General features: G+C 38.2%; 1 protein-coding gene across 6 annotated transcripts in view; it reads left to right on the plus strand.

Annotated features, from left to right (window-relative positions):
• The window catches only part of NFIB (nuclear factor I B), a 272,231-nt gene extending 254,670 nt beyond the window's left edge, over positions 1 to 17,561 (plus strand). For 2 of the 6 annotated variants that reach the window (XM_026866161.1, XM_026866162.1), the window contains exons 11-12: positions 5,735 to 5,823; positions 16,105 to 17,561. In XM_026866161.1, the coding sequence (XP_026721962.1) occupies positions 5,735 to 5,823; positions 16,105 to 16,234 (219 nt within the window). In that variant the 3' untranslated portion in view covers positions 16,235 to 17,561. The remainder of the gene's footprint in view (positions 1 to 5,734; positions 5,824 to 16,104) is intronic. The other 4 variants (XM_026866165.1, XM_026866167.1, XM_026866164.1 and 1 more) reach the window with 2 other exon arrangements.
• The last annotated feature ends 1,138 nt before the right edge of the window (positions 17,562 to 18,699 follow it).

The raw sequence follows: 18,699 nt of genomic DNA on the forward strand, positions 1-18,699 counted from the left end.
ACTGTGAAAAATACGTGTTACATGCATTACTTAGCATGCTACATTGATAGTTGGGAAGTCAAGTTTCTAATGAGGAATTATACCTATACAGTCCACTTTCCGCTGCAATTACTGGTGGGTCTTTCTGTTATCTGCCTTGAAATAACAGGTATTTCTATACTGTGACGTAAATAGTTACAAAACATATCTCTTACTTCAGTGGCGTCTACAGAGTCACATGTATCTTATCATTTTGTTGTCATGTCAGCTGCACCCTAAATGTTAGAAATTGTTAATGACCACTTAGCTTGCTTTTCTTGATTCAGTATCAGCTTTGGAGATTTGTTAAGTATTGATAATGTAACTGCAGGGAGGGCACCATAGGAAGAGGCAAGGGAAGTGATAAGAGCTAGTACCTGAGTGAGTTTTTCTTAATTTTGCTATTGGTGGTTGGTGAGATTATTTTATGATGTCAAACCTAGTACTTGGTGCTCATCATCTGTGTAAGAACCATCTTAAATGAATTGCATGCAAAAGAAAGTTTGGATATACTTCATAAATATATGGGAGCACCTTTTCCCTCCTTTCTCTGATTTGCATCTACTGAAGATTTGGCGTTTCTAAGCCTAAACTAGAGGAAAAAGCAACAAACTGAGGAAACTCAGATTCAGTCAAGCAGACATTCCCTTGCCAGATTCTAGTTCTGTTTCCATTCTATTCGTTAAATAATTTTAATGGATGGATCATTAGTTTAGTAACAAAGAGTGATCAGAATTCTCATGGTTATATGATAGCATTTCTGTAGCCTTTTTTGTGTTCTCAGCTTCATGGATTTATTATGATAGACACTTAGCGGCAGGTTGATGTTGTTTCTGGCTGTAAAGCTAGAATGTTGCCAGAAATTCATGAAATTTACCCGTGTAAACAGTATAAAAAGATAGATGGATGATGGATGGATAGATAAACATCATTGCAAATACAGATTAATGGTTCACAAATAATAGCATTTCTGTTGGAATGAATGAAATAACTGAGAAGTTTTCTTTCTTGGCCATTTATTTAATTTTAATGCAGCTTGGAGCCTTGTATGGCTGACTGTATTTTTAAATAGAAAATATAGATAAATGGGATAGCTATTAGAACTTTCCCGACTGTTACAGCGTGCTGTGCTAACTAATGCTGACCCAGTTACTAAGGAGATAGTGAACTCTTCCAGTCTTTGCACTGATTAATAAAATTGAATGGTTTTCACTAGGGTTTGGGACTTCCCTGGTGTGGTGTGTGGTATGCCTGATTTTCACACAGCTTTGGCATTTATAAGTAAGACATTTGCCATGTACGTAGTAATAAGAAACACTACACGTCTCTAAAATGCAAAATCAGAGAATTGTAGATAGCTTTTTATTTCCTATGTACTTGACTGCCCTGCCTTTTCAGTAGGAAGTTGTTCTTACCAGATGCATCCTTTAGTTACTGAATCACACAGTTCAAAAGGGAGTTCTCTTCATAGTATTCATCATGGAAACTGTAAACTTAAATGTCCATTGAGCACAGAGTATCTGTTTGCAAAATGTTTTGGGTGGATGTTGCTCTTGCTTTCAGCAGAAGGCTGAAAGAAGAACACAATTGGACTCTTAAACAGAACTTCTCAGTAAAGCCAGGAAGTAGGTTATCAACACTTAGGCTGTTCTTATTGTGTCCCTTATCATAATTGACAGTTTGACGTAAAACTGGGTCACATGACCACCCAGGAGGTATGTAAATGGATAAGAGGTCACCTTTCACATATGCTTGCTGGAAGGGAAACACATTTAAAGGAAGTTTCAGTCAAAACAATGACAATATGCAAATGTTAAGTTTTATGGGCTTCTTTCAATTAACAGAGGCTATAGCAGTCTGCTATTACACTTTCCAAAATACATATCTACTTTCACTAGCCATCACAGCAGCTTGAAACTGGTGTTAGCCACTTTTTAAATAGGAGAATACAAAACCTGTTTAAATATTAATCTGTAAAAATTATTTAGACTATGGTTAAATATTGAGCTGATGACTACAGGTTTTTAAAGCATGCAGGATTTGCATACCTAAAACTATACAGGATGGTTGTGCTTGGAAGTTGCCCAGTTTAAACTGTAAAAGTAGCTATAGTGAAATCTAGCTCTTGGGTAGAACTTCACATCAGTACGTTTCACAGCACTGGAAACTGCAAATGAAAATGACTTCCCTGGAATTTTACAGAGGGCAGAACATAGCAGGGAGGTGGATGACTTTCAGGCAGGTTGGGAGAGTTAGGAGAAGCACTCGGTCTACTGCTCTGCTTCTGCTTGGGCCTGTGGCCCCTTCCCATGGCACAGTTGAGGCAGGTGAGGCAGTTGCTCTGTCTTCCTGGAGAAACACTGGTGATGGGCTTTGTGCTGTTTGATACTTCCTGAGTTTAACAGTGAGGACATATTGCAGGGATGAGAGACCCCTGCAGCTCCACGTGTCAGGAAATGGCTGGGCTGCCTGTGAGGTTTTGCCATCTGCCGCAAGGCTGGGCATAATTTTCCACTTCAGAATACAGACCTATGTTCTTTTCAGTGTGGTTAGGTGAGAGATAAATAAAAAAATCATTGCTAATGTTTCGAGGTTGGAAGTTGTTATTGAAGTGGGGTTCATGTGGCTTTCTTTACTGAAAATGACAAAGCTCTGGGACTGAAGAGCAGACCTGTCCAACACGCTTCTTAGGAAAGACTTTTCACCATGTCATATGCCAAATCAGGTCATTTATTTTGCATTCATAGCATATTTTTGAGAAAGTTAGAAAGTTTTTAGCATTTATTAAATGTCTCATAAGGACTATTTCTTAAGTCCCTCTACTGAGGAATTTGTTTTCTCAAGTAGCCTTCAAGTAGTTTCCTGCTACTCCCTTTAACACATCCTGCAGTGAAGCTCTTTTAAGTGGATTACTGCGGGTGAGAGTGAATGTGCCTTCTCATCTCCAGCTAACATCGTGGCATGATTTTAGAGGTCCTTAAGTTACTTTGAGGACTATAACTAGCCAGAAAGCTTTTAGCATGACTCCAGACAACATATAGCACTCAAAATACTGTACTAAAGTGCCCTACATCCTTTGAAAGCTTGGTAATCATGTCAGGTCTGTGCCCTGAGGCTTTCCATACTGGGCTGTCTGGACATCCTCCAAGGGCAGCATTTCTGCTGCTGCTGTGAACAGATGTCTTCTTCTGTCAAAAGGAGCCAGGCTTCATAGGGGTCTTTTAAGCTTCTCTAGCCTTTTTACCCAGAAAGCAATCAACACATGTGAGGGATACAGATGCAGACTTTGAAAGTTATATTTGTTCATACTTTCAAAAATATATGTCTAAATCTTAGACATCCTCATCTCTAAGCAGGAGTGGTTTGGGAGAGGATATTTTATGTGAGGGAGAAGAAGACCATTTTCCTGGCACATTAGTTTTTAAAGACAACATGGTAGCTATGTGAAGCTGCTGAGGAGTGTGGAGCAATAGTTTTTAACACTGGGAAGGTGGTTTTCAGCACAGATGATACAGTCCTGGGCTTATCACAGAACCCCTTGTCATACAGACCTGCAGTTCTTCAAGGTGTTGTCAGTATGCCAAGTGTGGCAGAGTTGGTGCAGTGAAAAGAACTACAGTTTATGCTAACTATAAGTCTGGTGTAGCATGATTCTTCCTATACATGTGCATGTATGTGTCTATAACATATATATAAAATGCGCATGTTCTGTTATTACCATTACAGTATTTAGGTGTATATGTATTGAGGTATGTATGACTGTATATAATATGAAGCATGTCATTACTAACATTTATGAGAGAGGTTTGAAAAGCTCTTTTTGGAGCTTTATAATAAATTTAACACATTAACTGTATATGTCAGAAGTTCTCATAGAGACTTTGGGAAGAATATAATGATTTAGTGCAGAAGCTGATTTACTAAAATTTAATGTATCAATCCCTTACTGTTTCTGCCAAATGGCAAACGCACTATGGTTCTATAGTAAACTAAGTGCTTGCCAGATTTTTGAGCTAGACCTAAGGGCATAAAATAATTCGGTAACACTAAGTTTGTGATTTTAGTATTTTTTATGGTTCTAATCAGCCAAAGGTCTTTTATTTGTAGATATTGTATTTTCTGAAAGATGAAAAGAGGGGGGTGGGGCTTAACCTTTTAGTCTTGTGTTTCAGCTGGAAGTGAGTTTTTATAACTAAGTTATAAAGCTTTCAAATACACATCTGTAATGAAGATGATGACATTCTTAAGGGTTATAATGGAAATATATCTACTATACATTGAGTAACTGAGCTGACATATTTTACTACGTCTTCAATATTAAAATCAGGTTTACAATACTGTTTTGTATAGTGACTAAACCAAATATTTACTTACCCCTTTATTTAAAGATATTTAATGTATTATTCACAGTTACCTCTAGCAAAATTTTTAAATGCATGTTTCCTTTTCTGGTTAATTTCATGTGGTTTAGTCATGGTTTTAATGGCCTTTAGAAGGTCCCTTGGAGTTCTTTAGATAACAAAGAAACAATCCCTATGAAAACATCAGAGACTAACACTTCCATTTCTCAGACCTTAACAGTAGGAAGCTTATCAGTCTGACAGTCAGACAGGGTCATGTTTACAATATTGTCTTGTCCTCAGCATTTGTATTTTCCAGGAAAAGACTGCAATTAATTGAACTCCTGTGAAAATAGTTTATTGTAGTTTGTTTGCTGTAGCCTGCACTATCTAAATACTGTGAATACAGATAGAGAAACTAAAATACTTCAAATGAAATTAAACTCAGCAACATTATCTTCAATTCAGAGTTCTGTATCATATATAATATACAGCAATTTGTATACAGTGTGACTATACAGAGGTTAAAATGTGTGTTTTCTTTTCAAGCCAGATAAGTTCACTTTCTTAAAAATAAGCACTATATCTTTTCAATAAATCTGTTAACACTATAGGGCAGCTGTTAAATAAATGTAGCTATAGAGGGTTACTTGAATGATCCATGAAGGCAGAACTGATGATTTGAGGATCTTGGAAGAATTTGTTTCGGCTAAGATTTAATGCATTCCTCATTATATTCAAATGCATTAATGTATTTTAAATGCTATCACTGAGTCTAAAGCAAGAGTAGATTATTTTATCACCTCTTGCTATGTAATACCACTTTTAGTAACACTAAATTAATAATCTTAGTTTACAAAATACCTTTATCCTTCTTAAATAGCAAGATAAGGACACACAGTTTGTTTAATTTGGGCAGATTTTCTATAAATTGCATGTCTCCTATGTTTCACGAAATGCATGCTACAAGATATTGGTTATATTTGATCTTAATACACATTATATAGAGCATTGCTTAAAGAAAACAGCATTTTAATTTCCTTTCTTAAGGTATCTCACTATTGATTATTAACATTTCCTTTTATTCCAGCTCAGTTTGTAATCTAATAATGGCTAATTGTTATGTGCTAAACACTAGTTACTCTTTTATGCTTTATTAATAGAGGAGCATATTAAAGTAGCATTATCTTAAGGAAATCTGCAGGTATTTGTTTCTCAGAATAAGTTATTTTTGTTTGTTTTTTCTATTTTTAAAGTTACTTTTTAGGAAACTAAGGCTTTTGCCATGTACAGTACTAGTTTGCATGTATTCATTTAAATACTAAAAACTGTAGTACTGCTCGATCCATATCTGACTGCTAGGTTTCAATTGACAGCTGAGAATTTGTGACTGGACCATGAATCAAAACGGCAGGCATTTATACCCCAGTGCCAGTGAGGATACATTGGGAATTACTTGGCAAAGGTAACATTTTAATTATTTCCACCCCTACACCACCTCTAAAAAAGTTGCATTGAGCTACAGTATCTGTTTTAGCAAGCCTCCAGAGGAGTATGTGACAGCATTTGATCAAAACATGTGTGTAACATTTCTCCCATACACATTTAGGTTATCTTTAGTATAAGCTGAATTTAGAAACTACCTTAATTAATCACCTGGAATAAGAATGCTGTGCTGTCATATGCAAAGGGTTTGTAAATTTAAAGGAATACTGATTTTAGGCTTTAGAAATGAAAATGTCATTTGCAGAATTAATGGTCATATGTTGGGGGGCTTAGTGTTAATACAGAGAAAATGGTGCTGTTAGATGTATAAATGAGTATAATAACAAATGTCTGAGGTGGTGGTGGTTTTGGATAATGAACAATTATACTATTCATAGAGACTTTTCTGACTTATTGGCTGGTGTAGATTTAGGTCACTAACATATACATAAAGGTAAGGTATAAACCATCTTATTTCTCAACTAAATAACAGAATAAGTAGGAATGATTTACACAACATCTTTTTGTATGAATAAAAAGCAAACACAAGAGACCCCATTAACCTTTGGTACATTACTAAATAATAATAATTATAAAATATTATCTTTTATATCTCTTGGTATATAATAAATTCCAGTAACAGTAGAACGGGGGGGGGTGGTGTGTGGCTAAATAGGTGTGTAAACAGATCTGTGTGATTTTGACACATCAGTTTTTCATCCCTTTCATGTGTAAGGTCATCTGCAACACTCAACACAATGGAGTTGTACATGTAAAGCCTGTGTTTTGGGAGCCTGTCAGATGAAGTATTAGCTACCGACTCTCAAAATAATTCTAAATATTATTGGACAGTTGTGTGCTCATGAAAGGAATCATCCTTCTGAATAGTTTGTCTGAGTGTGAGTGTGTATATGTATTACGTAGAAAATACCTTTTGATGCACTGTATGTACGATGTACTATGGATTGCTAGAAGGCTTGGGGTTTTGTGTATCAAATTGGAAATGTAATTATGAACTTTGAAAATTGGTGCTGTTTACAAGTCTGAAGTTTAAATGCCTTGAATATTATTGCTTTATTTTTCCTCTTTGCAATTTTTCTGAAATAATATTTAAAATCTGGAAGAATTATGGTGGAAAAGCAAGGTGTTGTCATTTCTTCCCTTATAGATTAAATGGCACAATGGAAAATTAGCTAATGGATTCACCTCATGTCCTCAAGGGCTGTGATTCACATTATAAAACCCCATCATGCAGTAATTGCCACAGTTTTCAATGTACTGCCAAGAGTGAATCCAAACTGAGCTAGTATAGCACAGAGGGGGTGATTTATTCTCCCACTAAAAAGGGTGTTGCTTTTTCAGGGCATTGACAGATGTTAGGAATTTATATCAAAACTGCCAATCTAGTAATAACCTTGAATGGTTTTAATCAGTCATCACTCAAGCCTCCTTTAACACAATGCCAGTTTATACCTAATGAAGCACTGTCCCAGTGTTTGCTGAATTCTGTTTTTGAGTACCCATCACACAGGATCCTTGGGCATAAATTATGAAGAGAAAAGAAAGAAGGAAAGAAGACTTCTAGGTGATGTCCAAGGAAATTTTGGTGATGAATATAAGCATGCTCCATGATCCACTCACCTTTATAGACAAAACTGCTTTGCAGGTTGCTCCCAGTGTGCTCTTTGCCACTTTGACCCTACCAACATACAGAAGTCCTGCCAGATGAATTTGGGCACAAATTCTGCCACTCTTTACAGGTCCAGGCCATGCTTACTTGGTCTTGAATTAAGCACAGCCTTGGAGGACAAAGAGTTCTTCCTAGGTAGATGTTTAGGGGTTGTACTTTGGAATAGAACGTTCTTCAAATCCTGTGTAGGTGAGGATTTAAGAAGAGAAATGATACCCGCACAGGCTAAAGAGCAATAAACCCTTTCAACACTAAAACTGACACTAAAAAAAAAAAATAAAATGTATTGCAAAAGTAATTGTTGGTCATTGGCAAAGAAATATATTGTAGTCCAGCCCGTCAGATTTCCCCCCACAAAATGGTTTGATAAATATTTGAATCACAGAATCATCAAGGTTGGAAAAGACCTTGAAGATCATCTAGTCCAACCATTAACCTAACACTGACAGTTCCCATCTACACCAGATCCCTCAATGCTGGGTCAACCCTACTCTTGAACACCTCCAGGGATGAGGACTCCACCACCTCCCTGGGCAGCCCATTCCAACGCCTAACAACCCCTGCTGGAAAGAAATGCTTCCTAATATCCAGTCTAAACCTTCCCCGGTGGAACTTGAGGCCATTATCTCTAGTCCTATTGCATGTTACTTGGTGAAAGAGACTCATCCCCAGCACTCTGCAGCCTCCTTTCAGGTAGCTGTAGAGGGCGATGAGGTCTCCCCTCAGCCTCCTCTTCTCCAGACTAAACACCCCCAGTTCCCTCAGATGCTCCTCATACGACCTGTGCTCCAGACCCGGCACCAGCTCCGTTGCCCTTCTCTGGACACGCTCGAGTCATTCAATGTCCTTTTTGGAGTGAGGGGCCCAAAACTGAACCCAGGAATCGAGGGGCGGCCTCCCCAGTGCCAGTACAGGGGTCAGATCCCTTCCCTGTCCCTGCTGGCCACGCTATTGCTGACACAAGCCAGGATGCCATTGGCCTTCTTGGCCCCCTGGGCACACTGCTGGCTCCTGTTCATCGGGCTGTCAATCAACACTCCCAGGTCCCTCTGTGACTGGCAGCTCTCCAGCCACTCCTCCCCAAGCCTGTAGCGCTGCTGGGGGTTGTTGTTGCCCAAGGGCAGCCCCCGGCATTTGGTCTTATGGAAACTCCTCCAGTTGGGCTCAGCCCATGGCTCCAGCCTGTCCAGGTCTCTCTGCAGAGCCTCCCTACCCTCGAGCACATCAACACTCCCACCCAACTTGGGGTCACCTGCAAACTGACTGAGGGTGCACTCGATCCCCTCGTCTAGATCATCAATAAAGATGTTAAACAGGAGTGGCCCCAACACCGAGCCCTGGGGGACACCACTCGTGACCGGCTGCCAACAGGATTTAACTCCGTTCACCGCAACTCTTTGGGCCCGGCCACCCAGACAGTTTTTTACCCAGTACAGCGTGTGCCCATCCAAGCCACGAGCAGCCAGTAATGTGTGATTTGATTGTGTGACTTTCTCAAATTTGCAGTGCTAATTTTGATGGTACATGATCTGATGTTGTACAGTAGGCTTTTATGGTTAAGTGCACAAATTTTTTCAGAAATATCATTGATCTCAAGAAGGTAAAAAAGTTGATGGTGCATCACTGTTAGTTGTGCTGTTTCTACAGAAATCAGGTAGCAGGGGTGGCCAAGGTGAAAATTTTGTTATATATAATTGTTGGTGAACGACACCTTGGAAACTTGGGGAGAGTGAATGATGATATTCTGATACTCTGTTATTTCTGTGTCTTGCTAGTAGTTGCCTATCATACCTGATACTAGATATGATGCATAGATTTCAAAATATGATACATAGGAGTAAAAATACATTTTCTGGTTATTTCTTTCCATACAAAATTATGTGTCTGTTGGTATTTAAAGTCCCAGGTATAAGACAGTAGTGGTCCATATGCCAAAGACTGGACTTTGCAAAAAACAAACCGACTACAAATAATGCAAGAGAAAAAAAGATCCCGAAACCACAAAACTATAAGTCATTGATGCACCATTTTCTTCAAAACCAGACTTGTGAGGAATAGTGATAATAAAAACTAGATTAAATAATTTGCCTAGCTGGGTTAAACATTCTACTATCTTTAAAGGAAATACTTACATAGAACATCCTGTGAGCATACTAAAAAAAAAAAAAAAAAAGGGAAACCCCCCCAGGTATTTAGTCAGGTATTTGGAAGTAGTAATTTTTATTCTGCTTCTGATACTCTAACCATCTACATTTTGTTGTTGTTGTTGTTTACTTACAATGTTTATAGTACATATTTTATTATGTCTGCTGAACTTTGAACAACATTTAAACACATCAATAAAATTAACTTCTCAAGTAGTTTTGAGATCATTCAGGTCAATTTTTTTTTACTGTAGATATGAAGAAGACACTCAGAATCCATTAAAAAAAACCCCAAAAACAAACCCAAAGCTTTTTTTATAACCACAGTTCTGGAATAATATCTGTTTTTGTAGAGACAGAAGGTGAGGAGGGGAAGCTGTAAAAATCTTTAAGGCTCAATTAGGAAAATACAGTTTCAATCACTTTGTGAGAGCAAGAGCATATGCAACAAGTAAGCTTAAGACATGAGAGTGAGAAAAAGTGTGTATGTGTGTGTGTAAGTCTAACATGGGCTTTAGGCTGAATCTCAGCCACTCATTATGCCATTGATATTAATTCCAGTGGGACCACTCATAAAAGCCAGCATGATGAGTCTCATTTAGAGCATGTTGAGTATTTGTCTTTCACAGACTGTAAGCAAATTTTCACTGCCAAAGTGTACATTTTAACTATTGCCAAATATAATTAATGTCCAAGTATTGTTATTTATATTAATTTTTTAAACAATTTTGCTGTGTTAATTTTATGGGTTAACTGCTATTTTAACATTACTACCCAGGCAAATGGTTAGCATTTCCTGCTTTTGGTCTGTTATCTTGACACATATGCCTAGTACAACATCTGGTTTGTTCCTGAAGATGCTGAGGGGAGCTCTGTTCTCAGAGTGCTGAATTTCTTCCTCAGCCCTAGCTGTAGGGGTGTTCAGCTTTCCAAGCATCATTTTTTCCTCCCAGCACGAGTCTGGGTTTATGATAAGACAATCAAATGGGATACTCTTTGATTCATAAAAGCAGTAAGAGGGGAATTGAGAATGGGTGCAGATAGCTTCTGTAGCACAGTACCTTGTGTGTTTTGATATTGGGCTAACACATAGCTAAAGTAACACAGCAGCATTTCCGTGGCAAGCATGTTTTGGCAAACACAGACACCTGTTAGAGCAATGGTTCATACCCTCTGCCCCTGCCCCTCCCCAGTGCCCTTGGGCAATGTTTGGGAATAGAAGTATAAATTAATTACAATTTAAGAACAATAATGTTGATGTATCCTGATTGTAAAAGTATTTATAGAAAGAAAATCTAATGATTTCTGGTCTTTATCAGTTTAAATTGCTAACTCTAACAGTTTTGCCCAACTCTGTAATACAGAAAGATGTGCAGAACATTATATTTCCTTTCCATCTAGGCAAACATCTTCAGAACACTTCCTAAGAAATTAATTGCATTCAAGCCAGACTTGCATGCTGCCATCCCACAGGAAATGGGTCAGCAATCCATTAAGATGCCATTAGATAATCTAATTTGGAACTTAATCTCTAAATTAACCATGCTCCATACTTGAAACATACTTGAGAGAAAGAAAAAAAGTTTATGTTTGAATCGATAGGGGAGCTGAAGCGTGAAGAAGGCTGTTTGTTTTTTCTGTAGCTGTGGTCACGTCTCAAGCCGTCTGGTAACCAGGAGAAACCAGACATGATGTAATTCCAGATTGAACTTGAACTTCAGGGATTTAGAATGAGGGAACAATGGACCATAGGAATCAATAATGTCCATTTTCCACATGATTATGTTTGGAGCTTTAAGTTAACCTTTATGGGAGAAGCAGTAAGAACTGCAGTGTGACCAAAATGAATGAGATGATCCAGAAGAAAGATGTTAGTAAAGAAAACAACTTCAGTGATATTTTCTGAGCAGCACTGCAGATTCCAGCAGGATTAGAAAAGTTCCCGCTTTGCAGTGAACTGGTTGCCTGTTCTGAGCACTCTTTGTTCACTTAGGTAGGACAAATTTAATCTTACGTTTCCTGTCAGACGAGTTTTGGCAGCACTGCTAGGGAGGGTGGAGCATATTATAGAGAATTCCCAAGTGTAAACTGTATCTTTAAACCCTTGATTACTCCAGTTTTCTACTTCTTGATTATCTTAACTCCAATTGTTTCTTTTGAAGCAGTAAAACTACACTATTGTGGGGTTTTTTTGTTTGTGGCTTTTTTTTTTTTTTTTTTCTGATGGGTTTTGTTTGTTTGAGGTTTTTGGTGCAGTTAAGATTATCTGCATTATTGTTTAGTCATGCTAATTTTATAAAGTTTTAATAATATTTTTTTTTAAGTGCTAAGGTATAAAACCTAACAGATTAAAATTAGAAATGGTAATATTTGGGGAAAAAAGCAGTGTAGATGTGGAAAGTGGAGTCAGTTTTTCATAGGTGACTGAGTGGTCTCTGGTAACCTGATCCCACGTTCTCTGTGGTTTGGCAGCCCGCCACTTGGTCATAGCCTCCTTTGTGCACGTGCATGTTTGCAAACCTCCTTTAGCCCTGTCCCTGCAGCAAACATTCATGCATGGTCCAGAACACAGCATGAACATGCACTGTTTCTCCGGGCCCTTCTCCTGCTCTGCTTCTTCTGTGTTAGTGAGGGGCTCTGTGGCCTCTTCATCTTTCCTTACCTGTTTTTTGTTACACTAGCACAAAAAGGGGTCTGTGTGGAACAGAATAAGTATTCTTACAGCAGAATTCCATTTTCCCTCCTCTAGGCATAAATCAGTAGGTCTTTACCTCCTCCATCTGCTAGATGGGTGGTATGTGAACACTTACCTATAAAAGTCATCCTAAAGTAAGCTGAAGGCTAACGCAATTGTGTTTCCAAAGTTCTTAAGATCTTAACAATTTGAAATGGTGAAGTTCCCTGTGGTCAAGCACTTGCTTAGTACAGAGATAGACAAACCTTGCTTGGTGACTTGCTAGTGTCACTTCTCTTGACATTGAAGGCATTTCTGCTTTTCTGTCCAAAGACTGACCTGGCATGGTCTGATCTGAGCTAGTGCATGCATGCACAGGGCAGTAAAACTGCAAGGGGGAAATAACTGGTTTAGGTATACTTTCCCAATGATGAAATACTTTTACAGACTTCTGAAGCTGTAATAGAAAGAAGATATTAACTGGTGGAAGATGAGAATTTTAAAATCCTTCAGATTTACTCAGGTCTGATTGGATTTCTTTTTTATTGCATTTAGTTAATTGTTTAATATTATTATACCCTTTATGTTATTATAACCTCCAAAGTGGCCTGTATATACATATAATGTTAGTACTGCTTGTGGTCTATTCCAGTAATATCTTAATCAGAAGTTCTTGAAAACAGCAGTTATTATCTTTAAGAGGAAATCATGGCAGAAATCCTGATTGAATTAACATGTGAAAACTGTAATGGAAACTGTAATGGAGAATGTTAACCCTGTGGGATGCTTGCAGAATTTTCCTTTGCTATTTTTATTACATTTGAACAGATGAGTACCTTATACTTGCCATGGTTAGAGAGGGAACTGATGACTATATAACACACCTGATAGTCTAGTTATGTTGAGAGAAAACTGTTTCTGGTAGTGAAATGAGATATAAAGCTTCAGGAAGGTTGTCCTGCAAACCATACTCTCACAAAGGCTACTAGTCTGAATCTCACAGTACTATCTGATGGTGCTTGTCATGTAATTTTTTTTCAAAACTTAGACTAGAACAGGTTATTTGAGATCTCACTTCATATTCCAAGAGGTAGATATTTATAGTATAAACTCTGTCAGTGCAGGACTCACAGATTTGCTCAGGAGCAGTGAGCTGGAGAGTGGGGTAGACCTGCTTTATTCCACCCATACTTACTTTTTTTATCTGAAGGAACAGCCACATGAATAGAGGGACATCTCATTAACTTCTGCAAGGAGAACCAGATTGACAGTGTCCTGAGCAATGGAAAGAGTTTTGGCTTCCCCCATGTTGAGGCACTTACTGAACAGAGACAGAGCATTGCCATTGCTTTTGTGAAACTGAAGGCTAGAAGTTTACCTGGGACTTAATGCAAACTGCTGGATAGTGGTGAAGGGAAAGATGTTTTTCCCTTTCCTGCAGTTAGCACTCCTCCTGTGGGCACTAGGCAGGGTTTACTTTGCAGTCAGCAGTAACAGATGCTTTTACTAGGATGCTCTGCAGAGAAACTGCAGATGGCTTCCATGGCAGAAGCTAAACTGTGATGATCACAGACAGAGGTCCCTTCAGAGCAGGTTTGAGAAAGTTGACAGGGGACCTTGCTCTTCTGGGCTGTCAGTGTGGCATGACTGCATGCAGGAACACTGGGAAGCTACAAAACACAACGTGGCTCATATGGTAGCTGAAAGTTCAGTTAAATTTACTATAAATGTAATGGAGGTATGTGGGAATAGTGGGAATGTGGGAATATGTGGATAGACAGCCATGCATATGCAGCTTTGCAGAGCCCGAGTTATTTTTTTTGTTATTTTTTGCATCATAGCTGTTCTCAGAGCTTTGTGCTGTGATTACTGCTATTCACCTCAGTAAGTTTTATTCAGGTTTCCTCTTTTGTGTGCAGTAAACATTTGGTGGTGGTATTAGGAGTGAGGTGGCCCAAGAGAGAGTTACATTCAATTGCAGTATGATAAGGTTAATTTCTAAAATACAAGTGGATCTCGTCAAGCTTTGAAGATCATGGTTTATGAAATGTTAGCAAACAGAGGGGATGGATGGCCTGTCCTACCCGGCTGAAAGCAGGGCCAGCTGCTGCCCAGCGGGTGTGCATAGATCATGGGCTTCAGCCCACCTTCAGAGGTGTCAGAGTGATGGCTTTTCCAGGGCCACATCCAGATGGTGTATAGCTGTCCTGGTACCACAGGAGCTCCGTTGCCGGCACCACCATCTCTGGTGCTGTGCAAGCAGCACAAGAAGCTTCTGAAATTCCTGTGGGATCCACACAGTATTAACATGGGACATTTATTACTCCACGAGGATTCATAAACATCATTGATGAATTTGTTGCAATCCACATTTTTGTCATGGTCATAATGTAAGGTGGGAGGCTTGAAAGGTTTACATAAACAACTGTATTAAATTTATAGGTCATATGGAATATAAAAAAAGTCCTATTAGTCACTTGGTACAATTTATTTTTATTGAGCACTTTCCACAAAATCAAGATGTCTGTTTACCTATATGAAGTAGTAGATAGGGAAGCTTATTGACCTAATCCAAATGTGTATTCCCAGGTACACTGCTGTGTTTGTGGAAATATCTAGTGTGGAGAAGAACTTGATACAATGAAATACAGAGGAAGTGTTGGTTTGAATGCTGTGCATTAAGTTCTGGTCTTGGTTGTTTGGCAATGATTGCTGACATAATGATGCTGTTTTTCTTCTGAATAAATTTGACAAGCCTTTCCCTGAAGTCCATTATTTCTGGGTTGCCAGAAATACATCTGAGGAAAAGGCTGCTCAGGATCTGGTATGGGTACTGAATAGAGGCAGCTGAGGTCTTTTAGTATCCATCTTGCAAATACTGTTCGGTATGGTACCTACTACTGATTGGTGCCTGGTAAACATGTGAATGCCATTGGGACTTAAGCTTCTCAGTGACAGAGAACTTTTGAAACAATTACTTAAGTTCCAAAGTCATTGCACTGCCTTTGAAAATATTTTCTTTCTCAGATGTTTGTTGAAAAATTTATGGTACTTGCTGCTATGCTTGACTCATGGCTACCTTTGGCTGCAAGTGTTTACATGACTGGGCCTTGTGTTATCCAATGATCTGTAGGCACTGGTACATTTTGGGAAAAATCTGTAAAGAAAGTAGATTTTTTGAATATTAAAGGTCCTCATTGGGACCTGCACACCTCAGAGGCACCTCTCGGAACTGAGACAAGATAAACTGCCAGGCTGTAAAATATTAGGAAATCACACAGGAACTTAACCAGTGAACTTTTATATTGTGTTCTTGAAAAGAGCAAACCTGTACACTGTAGTGTATTTCAGTAGTGCTCTTGAACAACATCTGTAGTGCCATATAGTGTCACTTGTACAGTTTAGTTGTGTCTGCTCTATATATTTGTGTCTGAAATTTTTGGGGGCTTTCATATACAGGTCACTTAGTGTAAGACAGCAGTAATACTGCTTGCAACTGAGATCAGCACAATTATTTTTCTTTCAAAGAAGTAATATTTTCAGAAAGAAAACTGTGAAGTAGAACCTCAAGTAATTTTCACATACTTGGTTTCTTATTTTATCTTGAGTAGTGCTATTAATAATGAATATTAGCTTAACCTTGATTCAAAATCATTGTGTTCTAGTTTTTGCAACCTGTTTAATTTATGTTTTTTGTTTTTTGTTTTTTTTCCCCTCTCTCTCTCTCCCCTTATCCCTTCCCCTTTTCAACAGTCCTGGTACCTGGGCTAGCTTGGTTCCTTTTCAAGTATCAAATAGGACACCGATCCTGCCGACAAATGTCCCAAATTATGGTTTGAACATAATTGGAGAGCCTTTCCTTCAAGCAGAAACAAGCAACTGAAGGAAAAAAATAATAAAAAAAGCAAAATTAAAAAAGGAAAAAAGAAAGGAAGACAGGACAAGAAAAGAAACTGAAGAAAGAAGAAAAAATAGACCAGCAATTGCAGCTCTTACAATCACTAATTTCCTTATGGTTGAAACTGAAATGACGTACAAAGGGTATATGGTATTTCACTGATGGGTAGAGTGCAGCCCCTGCTAAGTAGCCTTTGTTATATGAAGTCCGCTGGGAAATAGATGTTCTGTCTCTGACAATATATTTTAACTGACTTTCTAGATGCCTTAATATTTGCATGATAAGCTAGTTTTATTGGTTTAGTATTCTTGTTGTTTACGCATGGGATCACTATTCCTGGTTATCTCACAAAACAAAGGCTAGGCAGCAGCAACAGAGCTGCAGGAGGATACGGGCCGTGAGCCAGCCATTTTCTCAACACTCTGATTTCTAAATGTTTTAAAAATAAGCTTTGTAGCCTTTAGTTGTCAGTATGGATTTATTAAACTTTGGCCCTTAATTCAGCCTTTTCTAGTGTGTTATGCAGTTGAAGTTTTCAATCAGTATGAACACACAGGCTCTATGGAAGAAATGCCTCTACGTAGGTTAAAGTGTTATTTCCTCATGCAACAGTAAAAAAGAAAAGGAAAAAAGTGAACATTTTCCCCACTAAAGAAACACTTACAGAGGCAAGTGCAATTTAAAAATCATATCTAGGGGTCATCACTATAAGTCCTTCAGCCCTTGGACTCTAAATTGAGGGGATTAAAAATAAAAATTAAAATTGCTTTGAACAAACTTTTTTTTTCCCCTCAGTTTTTGAGGGCATTAAAAGGCATTAAATCAAGACAAATCATGTCCTTGAGAAAAAGAAATCAATAGAAACACAGCACTTATGTTCGTTTAGCTGCTGCCTCTACAGAGGGGTAGGATTTATTTATTTAAAGTTACTGGTTGCATCAATAACCCATAGGGTTTATATGTTTCTGTAAAATCTGCATCATAGAGACAAAGAGATAGGCAAATCCATGTCACAAGGGCAAAGCTTACCGTTTACAAACTGGTAATACCAGGATGGGGATATGTTATATTTAAATAATGCACTCTTAATGTAAGTCTAATTACAGGGTGCTGAAAACTTGCATGGTGCTTTCAGAAGTTAGCCTTGTTCAACAATTCTCACATATTGACAGAAATATAACGTGCATGGGCAGACATTTTGCCTCTATGTCTCTTTAAAAAAAAGAATTAAAATACTCTTTCCAGTAATCCTAATTTGCACGAAGATATAATGTCCACATTACGTGCCTTGCCTTGAAATCTAAAAAATGGAGAAAAAAAAAAAAAAAAAAAAAAACCACAAAAAAATTGACATCACTACACTTGTTTTGCTGCATTTATTATAATTTTAAATCTTTACCATTTTTATGACAAAATATTTTGTACTCCAGATAGGAAAAAAGTGTGACATCATGGATTTTTTAGACAGTTATACCTTTATCTCACATTTATAAAGCATATCATGGCTGTGTATAGTTGCCGCTTAAAAATTGTAATCGACCAGCAATATTTTCAGTATTTTGGTGTTTTTTCTATTAACCTTTCATGTTTTTCATCTTCCAATTAATATTGGGGGGAGGGGATACAAATTTATACGAATTATGCAATACCAAGTTTTGCCTATGTAGGTAGTGCTTTTAGCTGTATTGGTTATTATAGGTAAGTACACAGATTTAAAGGAAAAAAAAATAATAATGTATGCTTTTTTTGTTTGTTTTAATTGACCAAAGTGGGTACTGCTATTTTTGCAGTGTGATGAGGTCCTTTTCTGTACTGAGAGGTGGACAGGGGATTTTTTTTTATACATACATATATATATATTCTGGGGTGGGGTGGGGAGGATTTTTAACACTTTACAGTGTAGCTGTGAAGCAGTGCACCCTTAGCCAGGCAAGGGCTGCAAAGCGACTGTTCTGCCTACTGTGACAAACTTTCAAATCGGTTCCCTCTTTTTAACTTCCCACCTGGGGTGCAAGCTGAAATCATTTCTGGATTTAAAAAATAAATAATGAATTCTGTTGGAGGCAGACTTGACTTGAGGAAATTGTTTTGGTTTGTTTTGTTTTTTCTTGAGAAAGAGAGAGAGACACACACAGACAGAGAAAGAAAGAGGTCAAGACCCACAGTGAGATGAAGCCTTTTCCATTCTGGCAAAGATACTGCATCCTAAAGCATTCACGTTAGAAAATGGTTTTAGCTCAGAGTGACAAAGACACTTGCTTTGTCTAAGAAATGCATGTACAGGGCCAAAATGTTTGCTGGCATAATTCCACTGACTCCAGTTGACTCAGGAGTTGCTCCTGCAGAGAATTTGCCTCCCTTAGTCTGCTTGACTGGTAAACCTTTTTTTTTCTCTACTTTGAAACATTCTCCCCCCCCCCCCCCCCCCCCCCCCCCCCCCCCCCCCCCCC

This window comes from Athene cunicularia, assembly GCF_003259725.1.
Source record: "Athene cunicularia isolate RWA chromosome Z unlocalized genomic scaffold, athCun1 chrZ_part2, whole genome shotgun sequence".
Taxonomy (NCBI): Eukaryota; Metazoa; Chordata; class Aves; order Strigiformes; family Strigidae; genus Athene; species Athene cunicularia.